This window comes from Petaurus breviceps, unplaced genomic scaffold (genome assembly GCF_028583685.1).
Source record: "Petaurus breviceps papuanus isolate PSGF00001 unplaced genomic scaffold, PetGlider_PUasm1.0 90537, whole genome shotgun sequence".
NCBI classification, from domain to species: Eukaryota; Metazoa; Chordata; class Mammalia; order Diprotodontia; family Petauridae; genus Petaurus; species Petaurus breviceps.
In genome coordinates, this window is record NW_027187271.1 from 16,165 (window position 1) to 43,448 (window position 27,284).

Sequence of the window (27,284 nt, forward strand, 5' to 3'; positions counted from 1 at the left end):
TTGTATTACCTTCACATGGCATGTTCCCAGTTTTGGTACTCAACTCCCTAAAATTCTCAAAACCATATCTCAGTATATTGAAACTGTCTGAGTAAGGGGACTTTAGCTTCCTTATTCTCTAGTTACACCCTAAAAAAAATCATAAGATACTTCTCAACGGGAAATGAACGACATTCAGTCCCTTTCTTTTTTCTCTTCTAATGCATCCTACACTTTATTGAGATTGAGTTTCTCTATATCATTTCCTGAATCCTTTTCCCAGGAGGAGGTTGCTTGGTCCTCCAAACACACTTACCCTCTGATTTACCCAGGAACCTAAGCCCCAGGGTTTTTTTTGAGCCTGGGTATCAAAGAACACCAAAGAGCTTGGGGAGGCTGCTTCTTAGGAAGGGAAACTAGTCCAGTCCAGTGGAAGCATTCATTATCAGATCTGCCCAATTCACATATTATTAGATGACCCAGAGGTAGGATGTCTCAGAATTAGGGAGGACCAGATAGAACCTTTCACTACCTTTTTGAGTAGAATCAGACAGTGGGAACTATAGTGAGGGACAGGGGGATTAGAATAGAAAAGAAGAGTCGGGGAGGGCAGAGGAAAGTAAAGAGAACAGCTATACTGTCCCCACACACACATACATACATACTTACCTCCATCTTTCCTTCTCCCTCTAGAAGATACTCCCCTTCCTCTGTCTCTACCTCCAGTTAATTTGGTGTCCCTCTTTAAACTAGAGACAATGGAAAAAGGATTAGAGGTTGATGGGAGGAAATTGATTCCTCTCAAAGACCCCATTCATCCCTTTTCCCAACCTTCACATTCCTAGCCCATCAGTGGCCTAAGTTGAGTCCAGTTGTCCCATTCCCATCCCATTCAGGAGACGTGGGTCTATGCTCCCTGTTCTCTATTGCCACCTTTCTCTTAACCCTCTCCCAGGAATATCAGGATCCTACAACTGAGGCTGGGGTTGGGGGTGAAGAGGAACAGTGAGTGCGTTGTGTGTGTGGGTGGGGGAAGGGGGCGGGGCGGGGACACCGAGTCTGAATACCTTTGCAACTGAAGAGTAGAGTGATTCTGATTGAGGAGTGGTATTACATACTATCTGGCTGGGATGCTGGATGTCTTCAAGCTGTGAATGGCTAACTCCCTCTCCTAGCTCTGGGGATCCAAAGTGAGCAAGGAAATGTTAGCTCAAAGAGCTGTAGGAGATGGAGGCAGAGAGGGGAGATTTGTATCAGTGAACAAGGGCTGGAGAAGCTGGAATATTAGGGGCACAGAGGGAGGATGGGATTAGGTAATATTAATATTCAATAAACATTAAGTTCCTGCAAGATGGGACTTTAGCATAATTTAGGGGATGGGGGCTGAGAACTCGTTGTAGGGTCAAGATTGAAGACTGAGTTAGAAGGGGGACTGTAAGGACTGAGAAGAGGGGCATTGAAGACTGAGAGGCTGGTGAAATGACATAAGGGGGTTTAAGGCCTGAAAGGTTGAGGGACTGGGGACTGAAAACAGGATTTAGGGAGTGGGAGACTTGGAACGAGGAAAATCTGAGAACTGGACACAAGGAGACTATAAGGATTGAGGGAGTAGGGACCAACCCTGAGGAGGAGTTGCAGAATCAAAGGGTTACTGAGATGAGAAACAGAATTTAATTCAGTAAACCTTTAAGTGCCTACTGTGTACCAAGCACATAATAAAGTGATAGAAGACTGAAAGGATGGAAAACTAGAAGGAGCCTGAAAACTAAGAAAATGAAAGAATTGTAAGGCCTGAGGAAATAGAGGAATAAGAATAGAGGGATCTGGGGACTGGGGATGAAGGTTTGAAGGACTGGAAAACTAGAAACTGAGGGAATGGGAAACAAGGACTTAAGGGAGGGCATTATTAAAGATAGGGCAATTGGGAACTGAGGAGATGAGAAACTGAAGATGGGGCACTGAGGGCTTGGGGGACTGAGGACTGATAAAGGGATGACTTGGCACAGAGAAGGTTGGAAACTGTCAAATGAAGGGAAGGGTGACAAGATGGGGGAGGGGGCAAAGAGTATATGCTGTGGGAGAACAAATAGTTTGAAAAGAGGTACCTGGAGAGGTGAAAAAATAGTTTGGAGAAGTGGATAGTGGAGCTGGAAATTGCGACGAGCAGAGAGAGTTGTGGATGGGGAATAGAGGGAAAGATGGCCAAATGTTTGAGGGAGGATGCTGAGGGAAGAGCTGGGGTATGGACGATTGTAGATGCCTGGGCTGTCTAGGAAGAACTGGATCAGGGTGAAGGAAGGTAAGCAGGAGGGAGTGGGACGAAGAAAGACTGAGGGAACACTGGTACCCGGAGCTGCCCTGATGCCTTCTACTTCCCTCGCCTTCATTCCCAGAAATACCGCTATCAAGATGAAGACACGCCCCCTCTGGAACACAGCCCGGCCCACCTTCCCAACCAGGTAAACGCCCCCGAGCTGGTGCACGTGTCGGAGAGGAACTTGTCCCATCTCGAGGCCGTCAGTGGGGTCGTGGGCCACGCCCACCTCTCCCCCCTCAAGGTAGGAGACCCAGGTGGCCCCCTCCCCCGTCCCTTGGAGCTTTGGAGCCGCTGCCACCCCCCCCCAAGGGCCGGTACGGGGGAAGAGAGCCAGGTTGGGGGTCGGGGGATGGGAGAGGCGGCTTCCTGGGTCATGGGGAGAGCAGCCAACTGGACCTAGAGAAGAAAGGGAAATGGAAGTTAGGTCTCCTGGTTCCCCAGAAGGTAGAGGTAGGCCAAGTGAGGTAGAAGAGTTGTCTCAACATTAGTTCTTCCCCTGCTACAACCCCCACCAACACACAGAGGCAGCACAGACTCTTTATCATTTATTCATGCTTCCATTAATGCTTCATCAACTCCATTTCAGTTTGGCAGAGCCTTTTCTTCCTTTCTCCCTTCCCTATGATTTTTAACTGTGTTCCTTTTCTTAATGTATCTCTATTCCTGTCTCTAGTCCATATCCTGTATCTTAGTGTCTGTCTGTCTTATCTGTCTCTCTTGCTCTCTCATTTTTTAGCCTGTTTCTGTCTCTTTCCATCATTGTCTCAGTTTTGTTACCCTTTGCTGTCTCTGTCTCTTTCTTCCTCTTCTACCCAAACTTCCTGACCTGTTTTTCTTCCATTTATACTCTCCCTTTCTCACTCCCCTCCTAGGTACCTGCTGCTATGCTGCTATCTCTACCTTTTCCTCCCACAAAGTTCCTCCCCCTTTCCTGATCTACATTTCTTAGATTCTCAGACTGTATCTCCAGGCCTCAACTCCCCTGGACCCCCATGCCTCGCATTAGTCAGGCTGGGAGCACTGGAGGTGGGAGCAGTAGGATCCAAACCACCTTATTACCTCCTCCTGCCTTTTCTATCTGTTGGTGTGTTTGTCATAAGGAGAAAGGAGTCTCTCATAATTACTGGGTTCTACCCCCTAACCTGGTAAAAGGGTACTGTATATTTCTTTCACAGAAATTCTCATCTCATACCACATATCCCCAGTTTCTCCATCACTTCTCCCTTCCTCTATCTGCCTTTATTATCTCAGATGATACAGACTAGGAGTAGTGGATGATTGAAGGTTCATGTTAATGCAATCCAGTGGGTTGGTTGTTAGAGGAAAGAAGGTACTGGGAACTGGGAAGAGGATGGTGGTATGCTAAGTGTATGAAAGGGCTTTTAAAAAAAAGTCAATCAGGGTTAAGTGACTTGTCCAAGGTCACACAGCTAGTAAGTGTCAGGTGTCTGAGACCAGATTTGAATTCAGGTCCTCCTGACTCCAATACTGGTCTTTTCTACCACTGAACACCACCATTCAAGGAAGGAGCTGAAAGTGAAGTAGGGGTACCTGGAGAAATGATAATTGGATGAGATTAATCCCAGGGAGCTGGAGGAAATAGATTATCACAGAATCATAGACAATGGAAGGGACTGATGAGGCCATCAAGTTCAACCCTCCCATTCCCCTTCAACACACACACACACACACACACACACACACACACACACTTTACAGATGGGGAAATGGAGGTTAAGTGACATGCCCAAGGTCCCACAGCTAGTAAATTAAAATCCTAGTCAGAATTTGAACTAAGATCTTCCTGACTCTAAGAGCAGCATTCTACCCACTATACCACCTTGTGGGGGCAGGAAGTAGCAAGAGTAAGGAAGACAGGGAGTGGTAGAGGTATAGAGTTTTGAGTCTTTGGGACTGGAAAGTCAGAGACAAGAGTCTCTAAAGGAAAAGACTCAGAGAAAAGAGAATTGGGGTGCTATGAGAAGAATGAGGGTGAGGTTATTATTGCAAAATTTGCTTCTGTTGAGAACAGTTAGAATTAGGAATGGGAGCTGGTAGAGGGAGATGGAAAGGATTTAGTTGGGAGATGAGATGCTAACGGTTGTTCCTCTTCTTTACCTTAATTATAAAAGGAGATACTTTGTGGGTCTGGCCAGAAATTACAACAGGAGGACATGGAAGATAGGATGGGGATGGGGATGCCTGACTGAATGGAGCCTTAGGTAACTGAGAAGGAACAGTACTGGAAGGAGCATGTAAGAGGTCAAAGAGTTAGAGGGAAGTAGGGGTTGGGAACACAGGTTAGGTGATAGGTGTAAGAGGTGGAGATAAAGGTCTGGGGGAACAGGACATGGGGGTGGATAACTAAGGAGCAAGTATATAGGAGATTCAAGGGTTAGGAGAACGAAAGATGGGGCAGAGGGAAAAAAAGGGATTTAGAGTAAGGGAGCCAGTGGCCTGGAGAACTAGAGGCAGGTCAGAGAGGGAGTTTAGAAAAAGGTGGGAAGATGGATGTGTTTGTATTGGGGGTTAGAAAGAGATCTGGCACAGATAATAAGAAGGGAAAATTGAATAAGAAATGGGGAACAGAGGGTAGGGATTATGTGATGAGAGATTAGGAATAGAAGGTATGAGATGTGGATAGAGCTATGAGTTGGGAGATGGAAGATATAAAGGATGGAGGATGGAGATGGGAATGAATGATGGGAACATGGGAATAATGGATGGAGATGGAGGATGGGAATGAATGGTAGACCATAGGAAATACTGATGGTGGGGGGAAGCCTCTAGATGGGAATCAGATGGCAGTTATAGACTTGACAATAGATAGGGTAAGAGTCAGCTTGGGGAGATCCAGGAGATATGGATTGGGGTTTGGGCAAAGAATAGTGTGAGGAAAACAAAGGGAGCACTCTCAGTCTTCTTACCTCCTTCATCTCAGCTGTGGGTGCAGGCCCCCATCCCCTTGATGACTCCAGGTCTTACCTTGGAGAAGAGTGACTTCAGGAAGAAATTTAGCCCCACCTTCCTCACCCGGTAACTCTTGCCTTGATGGAGTGAGGAGAAATCATCTGAGCAAGAACTGGGCTATCTTTCACCATCCTCCCTGTTCCATAGTAGCTAGGGAGGGAGAGGGGGAGAGATGGGGAGGAGGGCAAGAGTGAAGAAGGGACTGAAGAAGATTCAAGATGTATCATTTCAGATCCTGGTAATGAGAGGTAGAGCTGTGGAAGGAAGATGGCACTCACAGGAGCTTCCTTTGATACTAGTTGTTTGTCCCTCTCATGATTATTGCTTTGATAACAATTAGTGCTATGGTATTGCTAAGCAGTAGGGGGAAAGAGTGACTCTGGGGCCCTGAAGGGAAGGCATGTGACTAAGGGAAAGAGATTTGGAGGAATTGAGAATTCAGGGGAAGACACTTGGAAATCCTTGAGAGATTCCTGAGAGATAGTAGGGAAGGGGACAGTGTAAGTAGTGCCTTGTCCTCGAGGCCTTGGTTTCATATATATGTATGTCATAGTATATGCAGTAAGAAACTCTCCTGTCACCCCATGCTTATTCAACCTTACCCTTCATCCTTTGTTCCCCTCGTATAGCTTTTCCCCTCCCTCAGTCCTTCAAAAGCTACTTCTCATAGGTACACAGTCTCCCTTCACCAGCTAGCAACTATACACAAACAACACACACAAGTGCACAAACTAACTTAAGTGCTGGAGTGAGAGAACCAAGACTCCTTTGAGACCCTCTAATATCCCTATCCCTTTTCTGAGTTTTTAGACATTCAAGGACTTTTAGAACCTGTCATCTAGATGAATAGTTCTTGAAGGTTCCCTGAGGATGGGGGAATGAGAGCTTAGAAGTCAATGGAGGGAAAAATGCTTGGGCCCATGAGCAGATCTGACACTGTGGAAACTGGAAGAGGAGCTGGGCTAGTGGGGACCCTTCCCCTACCCCAGCAAAGGCTCTCTCTGGGGTCAAGACTCATGGTGTTTTCTTGTCTCTCTACCACAGGCCAACTCTCCCCCCGTGATTGTGAATACAGATACTCTTGAAGCCCCTGGATATGTGAGTTGGTCAGATTTGGGGGACAGGGATCTTGGGAGGGTTAGGTAGGTAGAGAGGAGAGCTAGGGAATGGAGAAAACCTAATGATTAGTAACAAGTGGAGAGGGAAAGAAAGAGTAGGGTTGCAGGTTACTAAGGTAGGAATGTCTGTCTCACTGTTTTTGTGTTTCTGGCCTGTGTTGGAGCTGCAGGTGAACGGAACAGAAGGGGAGATGGAGTATGAGGAGATTACACTGGAGCGGGTGAGTAAGTACCCCCGTTCTCTCTAGCTCCCATCTTCGTCATGCTTTTCAGTCCCTATCTTTGCTTCTTTCTCTGATTTCACTGTCTCAGCCCTCTGATTCTCTAACTTCCACTTTCCTTACCTGCTAACAGCCCCTCACCTCCTAGCTCTTGTTCCCAACCCCCTGCTCCAGCCACTCCCCTCTTTTGCCCCTATGTCTTTATTCCTGTTGATTTTATGGAGAGGACTCTACCAGTGGAACAAGGCAGAGGTAGGAGCTGCTGATTCTCTCTCCCCCCACTCCCCTTCACCCAGGGTAACTCAGGCCTGGGCTTCAGCATCGCAGGTGGCACCGACAACCCACACATTGGCGATGACCCATCCATTTTCATCACCAAGATCATTCCTGGGGGGGCTGCAGCACAGGATGGCCGACTCAGGTGTGGGGGCCTGGATACCTGGGTCCCTGAGGGAGAGGGGACTGGGGGCTGGGGAGCTAAGGTCCTGAGAGGAACAATATAGTTGGGAGGAATGGGAGGGAGAATCACAAATCCTAATGCTTGAGTCCCTAAGGAGAATAGGGGAACTCGTGGGAGGAGGGAATCAAAGTTTGAAGATTCCTGCTTTGCTGTCCCTTCAGGGTCAATGACAGCATCCTGTTTGTCAATGAGGTGGACGTGAGGGAGGTGACACACTCGGCTGCTGTGGAAGCCCTGAAGGAAGCAGGTTCGATTGTTCGTCTCTACGTCATGCGTCGGAAACCTCCCGCGGAGAAGCTCATGGAGATCAAGCTCATCAAAGGACCTAAAGGTAACCATTGACTTACAGCTGTGCCTCTCTTCAAGGATGCAGGCCCCTAGGTTCTCTTTGTACCCTGGCTCTCCCTACTGTCGCTGCTCTCAGCTCCAGCTCCTGGCTCTCTTCCCCTCCCTCTCTAGGGCTCGGCTTCAGCATTGCAGGTGGTGTGGGGAACCAGCACATCCCAGGAGATAACAGCATCTATGTAACAAAGATCATTGAGGGCGGGGCTGCTCACAAAGATGGACGGCTACAGATTGGGGACAAGATCCTTGCTGTGAGTTTCCCTTTCCTCTAGCACCCACAAGCCTGACTTTGATCAGATAGGCCTCCCTGGCTCCCCAGCTCAGTGCCTGATACCCTCTGATCTGATTCCTCCCTTTGTTCTCCTCTTTCTAGGTGAACAGTGTAGGGCTGGAGGATGTGATGCATGAAGATGCTGTGGCTGCCCTGAAGAACACATATGATGTCGTCTACTTGAAAGTGGCCAAACCTAGCAACACCTATCTGAGTGATAGCTATGCCCCACCTGACATTACCACTTGTGAGAGCCCCTCCCCAACCCCTGACATCACCCCTTATGAGAGTCCCTTCTATAGCCCAATATCACTCTCTCCCCCTTCCCAAATCTCTGCTCTCTCTCCCCCTGTGAGAGTCCCTAATGTACCTGCTTTTACCTGTAAGAATCTTGCAGACCCTGACATCATTCCCTGGGAAGCAGCCCAACATGACTGCCTGTGAATGCATCCTTTTCAATTCCCTTGACATCATCTTTTATGAGAAGCTGTCCCTTTCCAAGTCCCTTGATAACACAGCTTGTAAAACTCCCCCTCAAAATCTATAGTCTGAATACCAGGAGGCTCCCCAGGGTGGTGAGGTAGGCTGGGGGGGGGTTCCCTTCCCTGAACCACCTGCCAGGCCTCACTTCTATGTCTCTCCCCAGCCTATTCCCAGCACTTGGACAATGAGATCAGCCACAGTAGCTACCTGGGCACTGATTATCCACCAGCCATGACACCCACCTCCCCCCGTCGATACTCCCCAGTGGCCAAAGAGCTGCTGGGAGAGGAGGATATTCCTAGGTGGGGAAAGATCAGATACTTGGAACCCTGAGTAAAACTGAAGTTGGGGGATGGGGAGAAAAGAGGAAGGGTCTTGGGGCCAGAATCCTGAGTCCCTAGAGGAGGAGGGAATTCGGATGGGCACTGAAGATTGAGAAGTCCTAGGAGATGACTAGGTTATGTGGTAGTGACCCCTGTACCCTCCATCCCCACAGGGAGCCACGCCGGATTGTGATCCATCGGGGCTCCACAGGCTTAGGGTTCAACATTGTGGGGGGTGAAGATGGCGAAGGCATCTTCATCTCCTTCATTCTTGCCGGAGGTCCAGCCGACCTCAGTGGAGAGCTACGCAAGGGGGACCAAATTCTCTCGGTGAGGGCATCAGCTCCCCCATCCCATGAAACTCCTGGCCCCAAGCCCTGTTTGTTAAAAAGGAAACAGGGAAGGTTTGTTAAAAAGGAAAAAGGGAACCCATGAATCCTGTAACCTAATCATCCTTACAGACTCTGTAGCAGATACATAAGACTCTACCTTCCATCTCAATTTGACACCAGGGCTCCCTGGTAATAGAGCCTAGAAATCGAGCCCTATCCCTCAGGCCAAACTCTGAGGTCCATAGGGATCTTTCTGGCACTGTGTCCTAGTTAGAGCTGAGTAACCTCTATCCAACCCCTCTCACTCCTAAGGTCAATGGTGTGGATCTTCGAAATGCTACCCATGAACAAGCTGCTATTGCACTGAAGAATGCTGGCCAGACTGTCACTATTATCGCTCAGTACAAACCAGAAGGTAATTGTGCGGCAGAGCTAAGGAGGTAACTCAGGTCATAGCTGCGAATGAAAGGAACAGAAAACAAGAGTTGGGGTGGATTGGAAAGTGTATATGTGGGTGACTCTCTTTGGATGGGGCCATAGGGGCACCAGTCTGTGATGGAGAGGATTCTCTTTTTTTCTCAGAGTACAGTCGATTTGAGGCCAAAATCCACGATTTGCGGGAACAGCTGATGAACAGCAGCCTGGGTTCTGGGACTGCCTCTCTTCGGAGTAACCCCAAACGAGGCTTTTATATCAGGTCAGAGTTCTGTCCCTTTCCTTCATCTATGTTCCTGTCTCTCCACCCCTTTTTATCTGCCATAACCTCATATCATAGCTATTTACTTATTCCTCTGTCTTCACAATTCCTCATACCTCCATCTCCATATAATGATAAACACTTCATTTCCCTTAAGGGCTGGGCTTTCAAGGGTGGCATTCCAGGGAAAGGAAACCTTTTGACCAGAGGCACAGAATGCCTGGTGAGCTCAGTCTTAGTCAGAGAAGCATCAGAAGCATCAGAAGCATCAGGAATAGCTGAGATGGTCTGGCTTCTCCTTCCACCATGCAAGGCTGCTCTGTTTTCTCCACATTTGTACAGTGTTTCCATTGAGTTCTCACAACAGTCCTGTGAGCTCAGTAGTAGAGAAGTTAATATCCCCATTTTGTAGATGAAGAAACCAAGACTCCAAAAGATGACGTGACTTGCCTAAGGTCATGCAGCACAATTGTAGTCCCTCCTTCATGCAAGCCTCTTTCCATTCCTCCACATTCCTCTCCATCTACCTTCCTGTCCCAGTCTCCTGTGTTCTGATACCAGATCATAACCTAGGCTCCATTTTCTCTTTCTAGTTGCTCATCCTTTCTTCTGTAATTTATTCACCCATCCCTTCACTCTCATTCCCCTGACCAATCTTCTTGCTCCCTACATCCCTGTCATTTCCTCAGGAACCCTCCTGGGCCTTCCTCATCTTACCACTCTCTCACATTGCCCTTGTTCTCCCACCCCAACACTCCTTCTATCCCTCATATTATCATTGTTTCTAGTAACCACCCCCGGCCCTCTCTCCTTACGATTATCCACCTGTCTGTCTGAACATTCTCAGGTTGGGTGGAAGCTAGGTGGCGTAGTGGATAGAATGCCAGACTTTGATTCGGGAAAAGCTGAGTTCAGATTCTGCCTTAGCTGTTTACTCATCAGGCAAATCTACTTCTCAGGCTCAATTTCCTCATCTGTAAAATGGGGATGATGATAACTTTAAAGGGCTTCATAGGGCTGCTCTGAGAATCAAATGGGATAGTATATGTAAAGAGCTTTGTAAACCTCTAAACACTCATGTAAATGTTAGCTAGGGTTGGTAGGTATGTGGTGAGACCATGACCGTGACCTCTCTTCCAACCTTCTCCAAACCCAAACAGGGCCCTGTTTGATTATGACAAAACCAAGGACTGTGGCTTCCTGAGCCAGGCCCTTAGTTTCCGTTTTGGAGATGTATTGCATGTGATCGATGCTGGTGATGAAGAGTGGTGGCAGGCACGACGTGTCCAGCCAGATGGTGAGACAGATGATATTGGCTTCATCCCTAGTAAACGGAGGTGAGTAGAGGCCCTCAAACTGACCTCAGCAAGTCTGAGAATGCAGTTCAGCCTATAGGACAGATAACTATTTAACAGAAGAGAGTATAGAATGTGTGGCTTATTAGTGAAGGAGGTCATAACCTTTGAACTCTTCAAAGTTGAATTCTTCCAAGCTCCTCTGTGGGACCATACCATCCATGAGTCTTAAAGGCAGGCAGCTTCTTATCCAGAAAAGCATAGGCCTCAGGGATTGCTGGATGTTGCAGTATTTAGGGGTCTGAATAGGGGTCAAGAGGGTAGGGGCCAGAAGGGCCCATTTTCAATCTATTCAGAGTCTCCCCAGGATTTTTGAAAATTGGAAGCCTAGGGAAAAAAGGAACAGTTTTCTACTTCTGGAGGTCAGAGGTCTGGGGAGTTATTTGAAAGGAGATCTTAAAATACTTACATATTCCCTTAACTCCAATTATGTCCCACAGGGTTGAGCGCCGGGAATGGTCAAGGTTAAAGGCCAAGGTGAGTTTGGAGAAAGGGTGGGAGATGCTGAGCTCGTGAGAAGTGGAAAGTTTAAGGAAATAAAACTTTTGGGGAGTGGAGGAGCTAAGGGGGAGGAACCCAGTGACCTCTCTCCCATTTTTTTCTTAGGACTGGGGTTCTAGCTCAGGATCTCAAGGTGGGTATGTCTCCAAGGATGGGCTTAAATTAGGTCAGGGGCTGTAATGGGAGTGGGAGTGGGGGCGGTAAAGAGTCAGGAAGAAGATATATCAAACTTATCCACCTTTTTTAGGTCGAGAAGACACAGTGCTGAGCTATGAGACAGTGACACAGATGGAAGGTGAAACTCCATCCCTGCGTGTACTCTTTCCCATATACAGTCTCCTTTGATGCTCTTCCTCTGTCCTCTCTTCAGCCTCCCCATCCCAACAACTTTTCTTTTCACCTATTGTCCTGATTCTGTCCCGTTCCCCTACCCTAAGATCTCTTTTAACTCTGACTCCACTGTCTCCTTCCTCAGTGCACTATGCTCGCCCCATTATCATTCTTGGCCCAACCAAGGACAGGGCCAATGATGACCTCCTCTCTGAGTTCCCTGACAAATTTGGATCCTGTGTTCCCCGTGAGTGACTGGGTTGGGGGTTTTGGAAGTGGGGAGGCAGTATGGCATAGCCTTCAAAGCTTTCCTTTCCAAATGAGCTAGTCTGCCATATAATCCTTTGCCAAGGAATGGGTTGTCCCAAAGATTGTTGGGAATTATGTAGTCCATAATCACCTGGTAGCTAGGGACCAGGAAGATGGGGGATTCCCCCAAACCATTGAATAGTATCAGCATTCTCAAGCCAATGATTTAGTTGCCCCAAGAAGTGCTGGGAATTATACTTATCTCCCAATTCCCCTACCCTCCCTACTGTCACCCCACTTTAGAAGAGCTGGCTGAACAGTTAGATCACAAAGGGTTTGGATTCTTAAGTTCCACGTAGGAAGGCCATACAGTGGGAGGGATGATGACTAGATTTCAGGTTGGGGTGGGGGCCTTCCTGGCAGATACAACGCGGCCAAAGCGGGAGTATGAGGTGGATGGTCGGGATTACCACTTTGTGTCATCGAGAGAGAAAATGGAGAAGGACATCCAGGCTCACAAGTTCATTGAGGCCGGCCAATACAACAGCCACCTCTATGGGACCAGCGTCCAGTCTGTACGAGAGGTGGCTGAACAGGTACCGCCCTGGGGCCTGGGCTCCGGAAGTGTCCCTTTCCCCCCCACACCTCCCCCAGCCCATTGCTTTCCTCTAGCTCTCTCGCTCTAACTTTTCTCTTTCTGTCTCTTTCCCCTGCTGGGTCTTCACTCCTTATCCTGATCCTCTGTTTTATCCCACCTCCCACCTACTGTGCTCCCTCATCTCCTGATGTCCCCCAACTCTTCTGGTATGTTTTTGTCTGCTTTTCCTTCTATGTCTCCCCCTTACCCCTCCTCTTTTCTTTGTGCCCTATTTCCTTTCTCCATCTGGTTGGTCTCTGCTTTGTTTCCTCCCATTCCTGGCTTTGCAACCTAACTCTCTCCTACATCTGCCCTCATTCTCTCTGACTGGCTGGCCTTTCTCCCTCTCAATCTCTCTGTTTTTTCCTTTGTCTTTCCTTCTCTACAATTTTGGGGTTTCTGCCTCTTTTTTCTGTGTGTTTGTATAACCCATACCCACTCATTTACTTCCTCTCTCTGTTACCTTTGCCTTCTCTCTCTCCTTTTGGCATTGTGTGGATACCTGTCGATGGTTCCTCCCTCCCCCATCTGCCCTCCTGTTCCCATTCCTCCTCCCTCCCTTCTCTGCTCCTCCTCTCCCCATCTGCCTCCCTCCTTTGCCGTCTGTCTCTTCTTGTTTCTCCATCTGTCTGTCCTCTGTCCATTCTCTCTCTTCTTTGTCTCCTTCCCCTTCACTTTGCCTGCATACCTGTTCCTTCATCTCCTTCCTCTTATTTCTGTTCCCTCATCTTCCTCTCACCCTCTTGCTCTGTGGCCCTGTCTGTCTGTCCTTCCCACTTTCTCTTTGTCATTCTGTCTCTTTTCTCCATTCTACTCCCTCTGTTCCCTCTGTCTTTGTTTCTTTCTCCTCTTCCTTGCTTTATCTGTTTGTACTCCTTCCTTTCCCTTTCCTTTCATTATCTGGCCTCTATCTCTATATACTCTTTCTTTTCTTTCTTTGTCTTTACTCCTCCAAACTTTCTCTTTATCCACTTGTCTTTCTTCTCTTTCCATGCTCTCTCCCCCTCTGTACTTGGGTGCTTCTGTCTTCTCCTGCCCCATTCTCTCTGTCCCCACCTACGCACCCTCCTGTCCTCCCCCCCCTTCCGCCCCCCAGGGAAAGCACTGTATCCTTGACGTCTCGGCCAATGCCGTGCGGCGGCTGCAGGCGGCCCACCTGCACCCTATTGCCATCTTCATCAGACCTCGATCCCTGGAGAACATCCTGTGAGTACTGTCCAAGCCTCCAGGGGACAAGATGGGGGAGGGGGTGTGTGAACCAGGGCCTCCCCACTTGCCTCATCACCAATGCCTCATTCCTTGTACTCTCTGGCTTCTACCACAACATCCCATCACACAAAGGCACACCAAGTAGTGGCAAGATGATTCGATCAATGCTAAGTTTCCAGGAGCTTTTTCTGAGGATCAGTGTTGTCACTCAATTCCATGGAATACTCCTTTCTTAGCCCTCCTGGGCCTCCATTCTAGCAGCCTGAAGGATAACCCTAAGGATGGGAGAGCAGGGTCCCAGATGCTGCTAGGATTTTATAGGCATAGTCTGGTCTGTAATCCCCTTGTTAGCCTTGTTAACCTGTAGAGGGAGTCAGAGAAGTGTCTGGCACAATAGATAGTAGGTGGACCTTGGAGTCATGAATGCCTGGGCACACATACTGACTGTATAACCCAAAGCAAGTCACTTGACCTTCTCTTGTCCCAGGCAACTCTCTGAGGCTACAAGTTACAGTTAAATTGTAGATCTGCTTCAGTCAAGGGAATTTCCACACTGGGAATTCCCCACACTCGTGAAATCATAGGTCCATAATAAGGTTTTTTAAAAATTGAGGGAGTTGAGATGACAACTTCCTGGCAACAACTTCAGGTTAGGGAAGCTTCCCAATTGCTTCCATTATAACTCTCACAGTGGGGACTGACACCAGAGAGATGAGGTTCTGGAGGGATTTTTGTTTGGTTGGGGTTTTTGGAGGGTATTCCTTAGATGTAGGGGCCCTGGCTCCAGGGGCTGCTGAGAAGGAGCTTTTGTTCATGGTCTTCTCTCTTTCCCCCTAACACATTCTGAAAGCACCTCAGCTTCTTACCCACTGATGTATGCTCTTGGCATTAAGAGGGAATGGAATAAGAGGTCTGGGGACCATACTGACTCATTTTTCTCACCCATCTTCTCTCCCTAGAGAAATTAATAAACGGATAACAGAGGATCAGGCCCGCAAAGCCTTTGACAGAGCCACCAAACTGGAGCAGGAATTCACAGAGTGCTTTTCAGGTGTGTGGAGGAATGGGAAGAAAGAGATTGGGAATTTCTGGGGGAGAGCTGGAGACACTGAGAAACAGACAACAGTCCTTATCTCTTTCCTTTCTTTTCACCCTTACAGCCATTGTGGAGGGTGAAACCTTTGAGGAGATATACCACAAAGTAAAACGTATCATTGAGGAGCTATCAGGGCCATATATTTGGGTTCCAGCCCGAGAGAGACTCTGATCCCTTGTCTACCACTGCAGCCTGGACTCACCTGCCCTCCAAGGCCCCTCAGCCTGGACTCACCTGTCCAAGTCCTTCTCCTCTTATTTATTTCCTTTATGACCCAACCCAGATGGGGGGGACTTCTCTGCATGTGCCCCGCCCCCCTGACCTGGATGCCTGGGTCCCAGGAGCACAGAGAAGCTAGGGGAGCTGGACACTTGGATTCCTGATCCAGGAACCTCTCTCCTAAAAATCCCTCTCCCCTCCCCTGCCCCCACACCTCCCAGGACCTGGGACACCTCAGCCATCCCTTCCTGCTTCTTCTCCCCTTTCACATTCCAGAATGCAAGGGGACTAGCACTTGCTGGAGCAACCCAGGCTTGGGCCTGAGGGGCCACTAGTCTCGGCCTTCTCAGCTGAGGGAGAGGCTTGAGCTCACCAACATCCCCACTTCTCACATCCCCTTGATTTCTCTCAAGTTTCTTTTTTCTGTTCTCCATTTTTTTCTTCTCAAAGGTGGTTTATTTTTTTGGGAAGGGTGTTGGGGGCAGTCGCACAGATCCCCCCACCTTCCCCATGAATTTCCCCCTTTTTCTTGCTGGTTTGCATGAGTGGAAGGTCTAACTGTGGCTTTTTTTCTGGGATTTTTTGGGGAAGAGGGAGGGACAGGGTCTGGGGAGTAGGGAATATGGGAGGGGGTGGGGAGAGGGAAAAGGGGGGGTGGGCCTTGGGGAGCTGGGGGAGATTAGATATGCTGCCGCCTTCTGCAATTTATTTTTTTTTTGAGAGAGCGAAAGGAAGAGACAGATACTTGAAAATGCTTGTGGCCTGATTATTTGGGAGTAGAGGGGGGAAAGGGAGGTAAATAGGGTGGGACTGGAAATACTCAGATTTAATTAAGACTGTTTTACCAATGGAAAGGGGTTGGGACACTTACAGAAATAGGATATGAACTTAATGAGGGATGGATATGAGAAAGATGAGTTGGTGTTAAAATGTCCAGAAGTGGGCAGACAACTTTTGGAGATGGGACCCTCAAGTAATGAGGTTGGAGTGTCCAACCAGAAGAGTGTGAGCTTCTGGAGGGTGGGAGCCAGTCTGTCTGGCTCTTTCTCTAAACCACTCAAGCTCCAAGCATGCTATGAGATTGGTGATATGATCCCTGCAAAATGTCTCTGGCAGTGCGTCTTGGGGTGGCCAGAATTGCTAAAATCAGGGCAGATCATTTGGCTAGGGTTACTAAGGTTAACCTCCTATGGAGGAGGTATCTCTAGCCAAATGGCACACTTAAGGTCAGCTAAAAGATCTGTCACCTCATTCCTATCTCTTGTCCTCAAATCCTCTAGGAGCCTTTCTCCCAACTTGGGATACTAAAGGCAGGTCATCCTGCAAAAGGTAGAATTCAACATCCCTTCCCATGGTACCTTCTTTTTCCAGGGGTCCTGATATCTGGGTCTTATGGTGAACATCTGGTTTTGAGAACTCTAATGTCAGCCTATTACTTAGAGGCATACATGCAAATCTTTCTGAGAAGCCCAGTTCCATTGGAGTTCTCCATTTAACTTTATGCCTACTCTTTTAATCTCCACCTCTAATTCTCCCATTTCTTTGTGTTATAGTGAGAAAAAGAAATATAAAATGCCATTTTAGGCCCTTTTTAGTTTGTTCTTCAATGTACCCCAGACCCTATTTCATCTGGCACCTCAACCAGGCTACAAATAGGGCTTACTCTCATGTCTAAAAAATCTTTGGTAAAGAGAGGGATGCTTTCTAATTACCTCTGTCATTGACTGGAGTTTCTGGTGACATAGGGTTGACATTAAGCCTTCTGGGGTGTGAAGAGGCAGGTGAGAGATGGGGACACAATGTCTTGAGTTCTCAAGGAGAAGACAACCCTGAGGCAGGCAGCTCCTATGAACTAATTAGGGACACTTGGAGAACCCAGTTCTGGGAAATTCAAAATCAGGAGAAAGGGAGAAATGGCCTTTTCTCCTCAAGGTTCATGGAATGTCTTCATCTTGAGCCAACCACCTCCTTAACACCCACCCCCAATCACACTGATGGTCTGGAAAGAATTGCAATTCCGGCCTTCAGGTACAAAACTTTGTCCCTACTTCCAGGTTGAAGGGATAGGGAGCCCCTTCTTTATAGATAGGAGTTTGGAGATAGATTGAGTAAAACTATGTCCCACCCCTTTTACCCCAATCCAGTTCGATTCCTGTTTCTGTTTATCATCCAAAGTCCATGGAGCCAGGGATGCTGAGGGAGGGACAGTGCAACACTCCATTCTTTAGGACTCTGCCCCTAAGGGATACCATACCCTTCACCCACTTCTACTCTCTTCACATAGACTGCTGCTTCCATTCACCCTCTAGTTCACTCCCTGGTACTGGGGGCTTGCCCCCAAGGGACCCAGGTGTCCAAGACCCCAAATCTTGGTAAGGTTACAATACTGGGGAGGTGTGGGAAAATTATCCCAGGGTTCAGTAAGAGGTGGGCTGGACAGAGTCAGGCATGGGTAATGGATTTGGGGAGTGGAGAAGGCTGAGTCCTCCCTCTGCCCCTCACCCCAGTGGAATCCAGATTGGGGGACAAACATGGCAAAGGATTATCAAGACTTTCAGCACCTGGAGAGTGAAGACAATGACCATCAGTTCAGTAAAGGTAACAACAGGGTTGTGGGAGGAGGAAGGAGGGGAACAAGGAGACCTAAAAATAGGGTCGCCCTAAAATGTCCCTTGTTCACTCTTCCGTTCATCTATTTTTGTCTTTACATGTCTTTGCCTCATTCTATGTCTCTCTTCTTGTGTCTCTCACTTTCAATTAAGCTTTATTAAGCATCTACTTTTTTATTTACATTCTCCCATGTAAATTTTTTGCCGAGGAGAAATTTATGTCCAACGCAAATATACCCCCATCTGTAGTGGTAGCAAAGTTCTATTGGCACAAGAAGAGGATGTGGCTGAATCACCTCTTGGGAAGGAGCCATCTGTCTTGTCCCTTCCTCATGCCTTTCACTGGATCCTTCATCTCCCCTGTGTGAAGGACTTGGTGCAGGGGCAAGAGACCAGGGTCAGGGAAACTGATCTTGTCTCAGCCCTGTTTCCAGCTAGGCCAGTTCACTTACTCTCTTTGGCTCTGTTTGCTCACCTTTTAAATTACATTGTTGTACTAGAGGTCCCTTCAAGCTCTGAGGCCTTGTGATGGGGGAGAGAAGGTTCTCATTCTCAGTAACTCCCAGGCTGATGGGGAGCTGACATGGAGGTAGCATAGCATGAAAAGAAAGCTAGATTTGGATTCTGAGAATTGGCTTCAATCTGAGCTTTGCCTCTTCTGTTTGATCTTAGGCAAAATCATTTAACCTCCTGGGCTTCAGTTTCCTCAGTTGTAAAATGAGGGGGTTGGCTAAGAAGATCTCTGAAGCCTCTTCCAGCCTGGCATTCCTACAGCACTTGCAAGTGAGAGAAATAATTCAAATCCTGACCCTACCACTTAGAACCAGTATGACTTGGCAAGTTGCTTCGTCTCTCTAGACTTCAATTTCCTTTATCAAATGAAAGTGTTAGACTACCCTGAAGTCTCTTCTAGTGCTGAATCTATCATCACTTTGTCAAAGTCTCTGTCTCCCAGTTTTCCCAGGTGTGAAGGTTCATAGTACCAGACCCTTTCCTTATTTTTTGATTTAAAGAAATTTAAGGAATTTTCCTAATTGTGAATCCAGATACTAGTAAACTACTGTCTTAGGAAGGGAAAGCAGCCATGATGGAGCAGTCTGAGAGCAGGGAAGTGATTGGAACACAGTTGGACCAGGACCAGGGCCAGGTGTCCAATGTCCATTGGCTCAGGGCATCTTTCATTTGAGCTCTGAACGGGGTTAGATGCCAGAGAAGTCCATCAGTCCAGTGTCAGAATGAGAAAAAATCAGAATGCATGCTGGTAGCAGCATGACCAGGGGAAGAAGCCATCGTTAAACAAGCCTAGGGGCAGCTAGGTGACACAGTGGGTAGAGAACTTTTCTTGGAGTCAGGAGGATCTGAGTTCAAATCCAGCCCCAGACACTAGCTGTGTGACCTGGGCAAGATACTTAATGCACATTGCCTCAAAAAGAAGAAACCTAAGCCTGATGCCTCTGAGCCACGTTGGCTTCCAGAGATCAGAGTCACGCTGAGTCTGGAATGGGGCCCCAGAGGCCACATGTTCCAACCCAGAGCTATTGTAGCAATTTTTGATCCTGGAGCAAGTGGCATGGAAGAGCCTCAATTCAGTTGGAGGAGGGCAACATTGGAGATGTTTGGGGCAATGCAAAGCAGTTGCTAGGGAGGTCTCATGTGGGCAACCGGGAGCAGGGTGAGGTAGGGTCAGGAAAGGGCCTACCTGCACTTTGGTCAGAGGCGTGAATGATCTGGTAATGAATCATTCTTGCCATTCAAGTGTCTGTTTTAAAGGTCTAAGTGTGCCACCAGTTTATAGCACCTGGGACAAAGCCCCATTTGCCTGACATCCCAACAAGATTCTATGATTCTACACAAATTACCATCCAGAGTACTTGAAAACCTCTAGCCTGTGTCCTGAGATAGCCTATTCTGCTTTTGTATAGATAGCTCTAACTGGTTAGGAAGTTTTTCCTAGCTTCAGGTATAAGCCCTCCTTGTCTGCAGCTTCTACCTGTCTCCTAACCCTGCCGCCTGGGGCCAAGAAGAACAAATCTAAGAACAAGGAAGGACAGCCAGTGATCACAGAGGATAAAACATAGAATCTGGGGTCAGAACAACCTGAGTTCCAATCTGGCTTCAGACACTTCTTAGCTGTATTACTGTGGGCAAATTACTCTCTGTCTCAGTTTCCTCATTTGTAAAGTAGGGATAATAATAGCAGCTTTCTCCCAGGGTTGTTAAGGATCAAATGAGATGCCACATAAAGTACTTTGTAAAACTTTTTTTTTTTTTAAAGCAATTGGGGTTAAGTAACTTGCTCAAGGTTACATGGCCAGTTATTTCTGGGTGGGTGCTAAATATCTGAGCCCGGATTCGACCTCAGGTCATCCCGACACTGGGGCCGGTGCTCTTAATCACTGTGCTTCCTGGCCGCCCCAACTTTGTAAAACTTTAAGGGCTATATAAATACTGTTAATTTTCCACATGATAGCCCTTCAGCTTTTTGACCACAGCTTTAATGTCCCCCCCCCCAAAAAGAAATTTTTTCTTCTGGAGGCTAAGCATCTCTTTCAATTGATCCATATGTTGCATGAACTTGAGGCCATCCTGGTTACCTTTCTCCAGGCACTCTCCAGTGTATCAATATTCTTAAAATATGTCACTCGGTTTTCTAGATGTGACCTGATAAGGATAGTAGAATAGAGAGGCACCATCCTCTCTTCAGGCAACCTAAGATCACAGTGTTGACCCATACAAAGCTATCAGTCTGCTAAAATTCCCAAATTGAATTGTCAGCTACCCATGTCTTTCTCATCTTGTATCTGTGAAGCTGATTTTCTGAATCCAAGTATAAAACTTCAGATGGGTGCCACCTGTGGGAGCTCATCTCACAGAGGATGCATGGGGGTAGCCCTGCACAGGCCTGTCCTGATCACTCCTGTAAAATTTCTATTAAATTTCATCTTACTGGATTTGGCCCAAAGTTCTAACCTGCTGAATTTTTTTTTAAATCCTAATTCTCCCATCCAATATGTTAATTATCCTTCTTTAACATTAGCGTTTGAAAGTACATTAGAGGTCATCTAGTCCAACTCCCCAAGTTTACAGAGGAGGAAACTGAATCCCAAAGAAGTTTCATAGATAGTAAATGGCAGAACTTTTCATTTTGTGAAAGCATGCCATTATATATTTATCCAACTCATTAATAACCAATGACAAATAACACCAGGCAAACACAAATTCCTGGGACACTCCCATATTTACTATTCTTGCCTGACTTTCTTCCAAGTTGACAGTGTACCATTTCTGATTCCTCTTTGGGTCCAGCCATTCAACCAATTATGAATCCAATGGGGTGTAGAACCTGGGGCCTCGAGGCCACATGTGTCTCTCTAGGTCCTTGAGTACAGCCTTTTGAATCCAAACTTCACAGACTGAAATTCCCCCAAAGGGTGAGAGGGCTGCACTTGAGGACTTAAAGGGCCACATATGGTCTCAAGGCCAAAGATTCCCCACCCCTGCTAAACTGTACTGTGGTTTTAGCCCATATCTCCTATCTTGATCATAAGAATAGAATGAGAAATGTCAAATGCTCCATTGAAACCTAGGTTAATTATATCTATAGTGTTCCCATGATGTACTAGTCTAGTTACACTGTCAACAAAGGGAATGTGCTAAATCTTGACTTGTTCTTGAATAAGTCACACAGGCTCTTTGTGACCATTGCTTCCTTTTCACTAAATCCATCCTTTCACTAATCCATCCTAGACTTTTGCCAGGAATTGATGTAAACTCATTGACCCAAAGTTTTTATATGTTTTGCTCTTTCTACTTTTGAAAATCGGGACAACACTCATCCTCTAGTTCCATGGTGCTCCTTCTATTCTCATTCTGTTTTAGAGAGATACTGACAGTAGCTCAGCAATCAGAACTTCTAGTTCTTATAGGATCCTGAGATGTAGTTTATCCCTGACAGACAACTTGAATTCAATTAAGGCCAGCTAGGTGCTGTCTTACTATTTTTCCATTTATAGTGGTTTGGAGCTCTTTCATAGGTAGCCATTTTCATCCTGTCCTTTCCAGGCCAAAGACAATTCCTCTAAGAAGAGAAAAGAGTAGCAAAGTAAGAGATAAGCAGCTCTACTTTTCCTCTTTTTTGTCTTTGCTCCATCTACCTGGAACAGCAGTCATTTTTTAATGTTAGAAAAGTAGAATGATATAACTGGACTCAGAATCTGATTCAAATCCTGCTTCTTTGTATTAACTATTATCATTCTAACAACCATAAGTCCTGATTCTGTTCCTTATTCCTTTTCCATTCTCTATTCTAGTTTCTATTCCTAGTCTATTCCTTTTTCCCATCATAGCTTTAAAAAACCTTTTCTGTTTTCTATCATTTTTTTGGCATACCATAGATCATTCTGAGCTTCGATGCTCCTGACTACTTACACAGGACTCTACTGTCCTTTCTGTTTTCTTTCTGTATGTGCTTTTCATTGATGATTCCTCTGTGCATCCCCATTGATCTCTTTAGACAACCCTCCCTTTTCTTATCCGAATAGTTTTTTGTGTGTATCTTCAGAATTCCATTCTTGAAAGCTTCCTATTCCCCTTTAGCTAACTTCCTCTGTAGAATTTTAGACCATGAAATCATACTTATACTCAATTTAGTTCAATTCCTACATGTCACTTCTGAACTCTGAAATTTGCTCTCCCCAAATCTTAGATGCATGTCAAGATTTGATTTGACTTTCCTTTGCTATCACAAACTTTTGAGTTGGAGTAGAAATTTCCTCCAAAGATTTCCTTTCATGCCTACTTCAGCAAACAGTTTAAGGCTTGGGGAAGATGCAGTTTCATCAAGGGCAGAGCCAGTTACTGCCATCTGGCTAAAGGATTTGCTTCAGGCAATCAACTAACTCAGAGAAGATGGGTCAAGGTTGAAAGGCAGAGAAGGAAAGAGAGAACAGAGTGAGAGGAAGAGGGAGGAGAGGGAGAAGAAGCTTCCAGGAACCAAGACCACTGAAAACTAAATCTAAGAGGATACTGTAGGTAACTACTAGAGTTTGGGAAGCTGGGAAGGCTGAAGGCTAAGGAAGGAAATCTTTGGAGATAAAAAACTTTCTGAAATAGGGAACCAGGAGAGGACTTCTGAAAGTCCATGACAAGAGAGCAGATGATAAGTTTATTGTACATCAGAAGACCAGGAGAAGGATTCATATAGAAGGAATGAGCAGGCATAGAAAAGCAATTGCCTGGCATAGACCCATAACTAAGATGGGGTACCCACATTCTAGAACAGTCTAAGTCATATTAATAGCCAGACTAAACATGCCTCTGCAAGAAATGTACAGCTGATCTAATCTCCATTCCAGATAGGCTTGAGGTAGGGTATCTAATCAGAAAGAAATGGGGTGAGCTAGGTAAGAGAGGGGAACCTAGGAAAGAACAAGACCTAATTCTAAGATATTTGCATGAAGGGTCAAATGAAAATAGGAGGCCTTTATAAACTTGAGGATTTCTTCCTTGGTTATTTTTATCCCTGTAGTGTTTTTTATTAAAACTCTTTAAAAGACCTTCTCCCCCAAAAATAGTTCATGTCTTTTTTTTTCTAGAAAACAGGACAAGAGAAAAGGGGTAGATTTGCTTCCTCTGTCAAAAGCTAAGCTGGGTAGTGGATGTACCTCAGAGAGGAGAGCTCATGTCAGCATGAACATAGTAGGGTGGGATAGTGAAAAGAAGGGTGTTTTAAGTGACATATTCCTTTCCTCCTGAGCTGACTTCCCCTGTAGAATTTTAGGCTATGGAAGCATAGCAATTTCCACTTCAGTTCAATCCAATTCAGTAGGTTCATTGCCTTATGAGACTGAAGGAGGAAGAATTAGAAAGAGGTGATTCTGAGTTTACTCATAGTATTACCTAACTCCTCTCATTCCTTCTTCTGAAACCAACTTTGTTTTCCCTCACTTTGGTTCCCAAACCAGGTCCTTTCATATTATTGCTTTTTTTGTCCCACAGGAGCTCCCATTCCCCCACTTCTCCAGTGCTCCTTGAACTGACTTCCTCACTAACCTATCCTCTCCCATTTTAGGGTCCCCTTCACCCCAGACCATCCTCCAGCGTCTCTGCCCTCTTAATCGCCTCCTCCTGCTCTCCCTGGGACTCAGCTTCCTATTGATAGTGATCATCTCTGTGTTGGGATCTAAAAGTGAGTGATGGGAAAAGGACATGGAAGCTGGGAAATAGCTGGGAGTAGGTACAGAGACTTGAAGGAAGCAGGATGCAGTATATATATATATATATATATATATACATATATATATACATATACACACATATACATATATACATATATGTATATATATATATCAACTAAAGTAGATGCTGGGGATGAGGTGGATGGGACAGCATAAAAGGGAGGGAGGTAGAAGAAAAGTAGAGAAGAAGAGGGACACCGGACATCTACTTCACCTCTTCATTCTTAAACATCTCCTCCTTAACAGATACTCAGCTTCGGGGAGATCTACAGACACTTAAAGAAACTTTCACCAATTTCTCAGAGAAGATGGTGTCAGAGATCCAAGCATTAAATACCCAGGGTAAGGATGGGTTGTTGGTTGCAGTCCCCAGGGCAGGGTGTGGGTCCCATGTCCTAGGACCCTGAACTTCTCTCTCCAACAGGACGCAGTATGAGTGAAAAGGTGAAATCTCTAGAGGCTAAGCTACAGAAGCATCAAAAGGACAGGGAAGAAGGTTAGAGAAAGGTGGTGGGCTGGGCAGGATGGCAGAACAAAGGGAGGAAGAGAGCCATTCTGCTCAAATATTGGGGTCCTTATGGGGGGTGGTGGAAATCATTAATTTCTAGCTATCCCAGAGACAGAAATTAGGACTATATAGTCACTCACTTCCTATCTGCCTCTCTCTCACATTCTAGATCTCTCTAATTTCCTCTTCCATGAGCAACGCATTTCAGCAGATTTTCGAACCCTGCATTGTCAGGTGATAATGCTCCAAAGCAATGGTAAGGAGAGGGAGGACTTTAATGTCCTTTGACCCTGCATATACTCTAGACAATTCTCCCCTTCCGCATGTTCCCTGCCTTGGCTAGGCCCCTTGCTCCCGTCCTCTGCTTTTTCTCTTTTGCTTAGGTACCAGAGATGAGATGTGTTGCCCTCTTGGCTGGTTGGAGTTTGAGGAGAATTGCTACTGGTTTTCTCATAGTGGGAAATCCTGGACTGAGGCTGAGAAATATTGTCAGATGGAGAATTCACACCTGGTTGTCATAAACTCTTGGAATGAACAGGTGAGGGCTAAGGTGTTCCACATTCCCGGATTCAATTCAATTATTCCATTCTCCAGGCATTTATTGAGTACCTACTATGTGCCAGGCATAATGATGTGTGATGGGAATACAAAGAATGAAACAGCTCTTGCTCTCAAGGAGCTTTCATTCTTGGGAGGGGGAGTTGTGGATACAACACAGATAAGTAAATACAATGTCATTTAGGTGAAGTAGACATCTAGGCACCAGGGAGGGGATGGACCAGGACAAATGTTTATTGCCTTAACCTCCTAACCCCACCTCCACTACCTCCAACCCAGAATTTTGTTAGTCATCACACTTCACCTGCGTTTGCCTGGATAGGCCTCACTGACTTAGAAGGCACCTGGAGATGGGTGGATGGGACAAGCTATGACTCTAACATTAAGTGAGTATCATTCCTCCTCTGAATTGAAAGGGTTGGACTAGGTAATTCTGATGTTCCATTTAGTTCTACATGTCTAAGTCCTCCTATAGACTCAGTTCCATCCCAGTCCTATAGATTACTTCATCAGATTTGAGTGCCTAACCCTTAGACTTCCAGTCTCTATCTCCCTCAGGGACCAATTCCATCTGCTGCCTCTTTCTCAGCAATTCTTTCTCAAATCATCTTTTCCTATCCTCTGTCACAACAGGGTAACATCTACCCTTGTCTCCTTTGGACCTGGGTTACCCTTGGCTGGGGACCTCTCAGGGATTGATGGGCCTTGAAATCCTGGGGGACCTGGGGTTGTCTCCATCTCCTTTAGGAACTGGAGGCCGTCCCAGCCAGATAACTGGTATGGGCATGGGCTAGGAGGAGGTGAGGACTGTGTCCACTTACACTCTGATGGAGGATGGAATGATGACGTTTGTCAGCGTCCTTATCGCTGGGTTTGTGAGATGGTCTTCCAGAAGGCTACCTAGGAGCCCTGCAAGAACAGACACACCATTTCCATCTGGGAATGTCCTTGGAGCAGCCCAGAAATCAAGGGAAATAATCCAGAATTCCTGAAATCTTCTAGAATCACCCTCAGAAGTGATTGTGCTTTAAGTAATCCAACGGTATCAGGTTTCCTCAGAATCTTTCTAGCTCACTAGAGCCTCCTTGAAAGATTATAGTTCATGTTTTGGAAGTCAAACAGGAATTAAAGTGAACTCCCCAAACTTCTTTTCTGTGTGTGATTGGGGGGAAGGGGGATGGAGAGGGCAGGAAATAGAGGGTGGAGAATCCCCATACTAGGATAAATATGGGAGAAAAGAGGAAGCAGTCAATTGTAGTTTCTCAGACAATGACTTGAAGCCCTATAAAAGCAAACTAGATGTAGGATCATAAAATATTTGAGTTTTTAGGCCCTTATTGATCAGCTCCCTCATCTTTCAAATCTGGGAACTGAAGCTCAGAGAAAGTAATGAATTTTCTGAGGTTGAATAGCAAGTTAATGACTGAATTTCAAACCCAAGTCATCTGACTCAAAATCCATTTCTTTTCCATTGTATTTGCTGTCTTGTTACAGCTTCATTCAGAAACTATAACCACATTATCTCTTGTGCTAGCTACACTTTTCTCTCATACCTTCCAATTCACTGATTCCAGCAAGAAAGTCAGAATATTCCTTGCATCAAATTACTACTTCCAGATTCTCCCTCTACTTGTTTGCTCAACAACTTCTCCTTTGAGGTTCACCTATCCAAATTTATCACCCAATCTTTTGGCTATTATTTATTGGCCCCTAAAATATTTTCCTTCTTTCTCCATGATGTTAGTGCCTGGCTCATAGGTTTTCCAATCTCATGCCTTCCTGCTAGGGGACTTCAACTTCTATGTTGTTGTTCTTGTTTTTTTAATTTTAATTTTAATTAATTTTAATTTTTAAAGCAATCGGGGTTAAGTAACTTGCTTAAGGTTACATGGCCAGTTATTTTGTGTGGGTGTTAAGTATCTGAGCCCAGAACTGATCCCAGGTCTCCCTACTCTGGGGCCGGTGCTCTTACTCACTGAGCCACCTGGCCTCCCCATGTTCTTGTTGTTAAGTCATTTTTTTCCAGTTGTGTCCAAGTTTTTGTAACCCTAATGTCTTGGGGTTTTCTTGGCAAAGGTACTAGAGTGGTTTGCCATGTCATTCTCCAGTTCATTTTACAGGATGAGGAAACTGAGACAAACACTGTTAAGTGACTTGCCCAGGGTCACATAGCTAGTAAGTGTCTGAGGCTAGATTTGAGCTCAGGAAGAGGAGTTTTCCTGACTTCAGACCCAGCACTCTGTCTGCTGTGACACCCAGCT

At 46.2% G+C, this 27,284-nt stretch overlaps 2 protein-coding genes across 3 annotated transcripts in view; both read left to right on the plus strand.

Moving 5' to 3' along the window:
* Positions 1-15,505, plus strand: part of DLG4 (discs large MAGUK scaffold protein 4) — a 16,493-nt gene extending 988 nt beyond the window's left edge. The window contains exons 2-21 of one of the 2 annotated variants that reach the window (XM_069063141.1): positions 2,373-2,537; positions 6,311-6,364; positions 6,555-6,605; positions 6,902-7,026; positions 7,227-7,396; positions 7,525-7,661; positions 7,784-7,928; positions 8,328-8,466; positions 8,661-8,817; positions 9,132-9,234; positions 9,402-9,516; positions 10,677-10,853; positions 11,312-11,348; positions 11,478-11,505; positions 11,620-11,667; positions 11,848-11,949; positions 12,375-12,547; positions 13,685-13,794; positions 14,757-14,848; positions 14,958-15,505. In XM_069063141.1, coding sequence (XP_068919242.1) covers positions 2,373-2,537; positions 6,311-6,364; positions 6,555-6,605; positions 6,902-7,026; positions 7,227-7,396; positions 7,525-7,661; positions 7,784-7,928; positions 8,328-8,466; positions 8,661-8,817; positions 9,132-9,234; positions 9,402-9,516; positions 10,677-10,853; positions 11,312-11,348; positions 11,478-11,505; positions 11,620-11,667; positions 11,848-11,949; positions 12,375-12,547; positions 13,685-13,794; positions 14,757-14,848; positions 14,958-15,064 — 2,235 coding nt within the window. In that variant the 3' untranslated portion in view covers positions 15,065-15,505. The remainder of the gene's footprint in view (positions 1-2,372; positions 2,538-6,310; positions 6,365-6,554; positions 6,606-6,901; positions 7,027-7,226; positions 7,397-7,524; positions 7,662-7,783; positions 7,929-8,327; positions 8,467-8,660; positions 8,818-9,131; positions 9,235-9,401; positions 9,517-10,676; positions 10,854-11,311; positions 11,349-11,477; positions 11,506-11,619; positions 11,668-11,847; positions 11,950-12,374; positions 12,548-13,684; positions 13,795-14,756; positions 14,849-14,957) is intronic. The other variant, XM_069063142.1, reaches the window with a different exon arrangement.
* A 287-nt stretch (positions 15,506-15,792) lies between these two features.
* ASGR1 (asialoglycoprotein receptor 1) lies at positions 15,793-26,148 on the plus strand. The gene is made up of 8 exons (XM_069063143.1): positions 15,793-17,710; positions 23,792-23,908; positions 24,204-24,299; positions 24,382-24,453; positions 24,635-24,721; positions 24,849-25,003; positions 25,303-25,409; positions 25,771-26,148. Exons 1-8 carry the CDS (start codon positions 17,644-17,646, stop codon positions 25,925-25,927), a joined length of 858 nt encoding a protein of 285 aa, XP_068919244.1. The 5' UTR covers positions 15,793-17,643; the 3' UTR covers positions 25,928-26,148.
* Positions 26,149-27,284: the final 1,136 nt, after the last annotated feature.

Excerpts from the sequence above, each read along its gene's own strand:
- ASGR1 (XM_069063143.1), top strand. The coding sequence starts at position 17,644 with ATGGCAAAGGATTATCAAGACTTTCAGCACCTGGAGAGTGAAGACAAT. Across the intron at positions 17,711-23,791 it reads TGACCATCAGTTCAGTAAAG|GGTCCCCTTCACCCCAGACC; the intron begins GTAACAACAGGG and ends CTCCCATTTTAG. Across the intron at positions 23,909-24,203 it reads CTCTGTGTTGGGATCTAAAA|ATACTCAGCTTCGGGGAGAT; the intron begins GTGAGTGATGGG and ends CCTCCTTAACAG.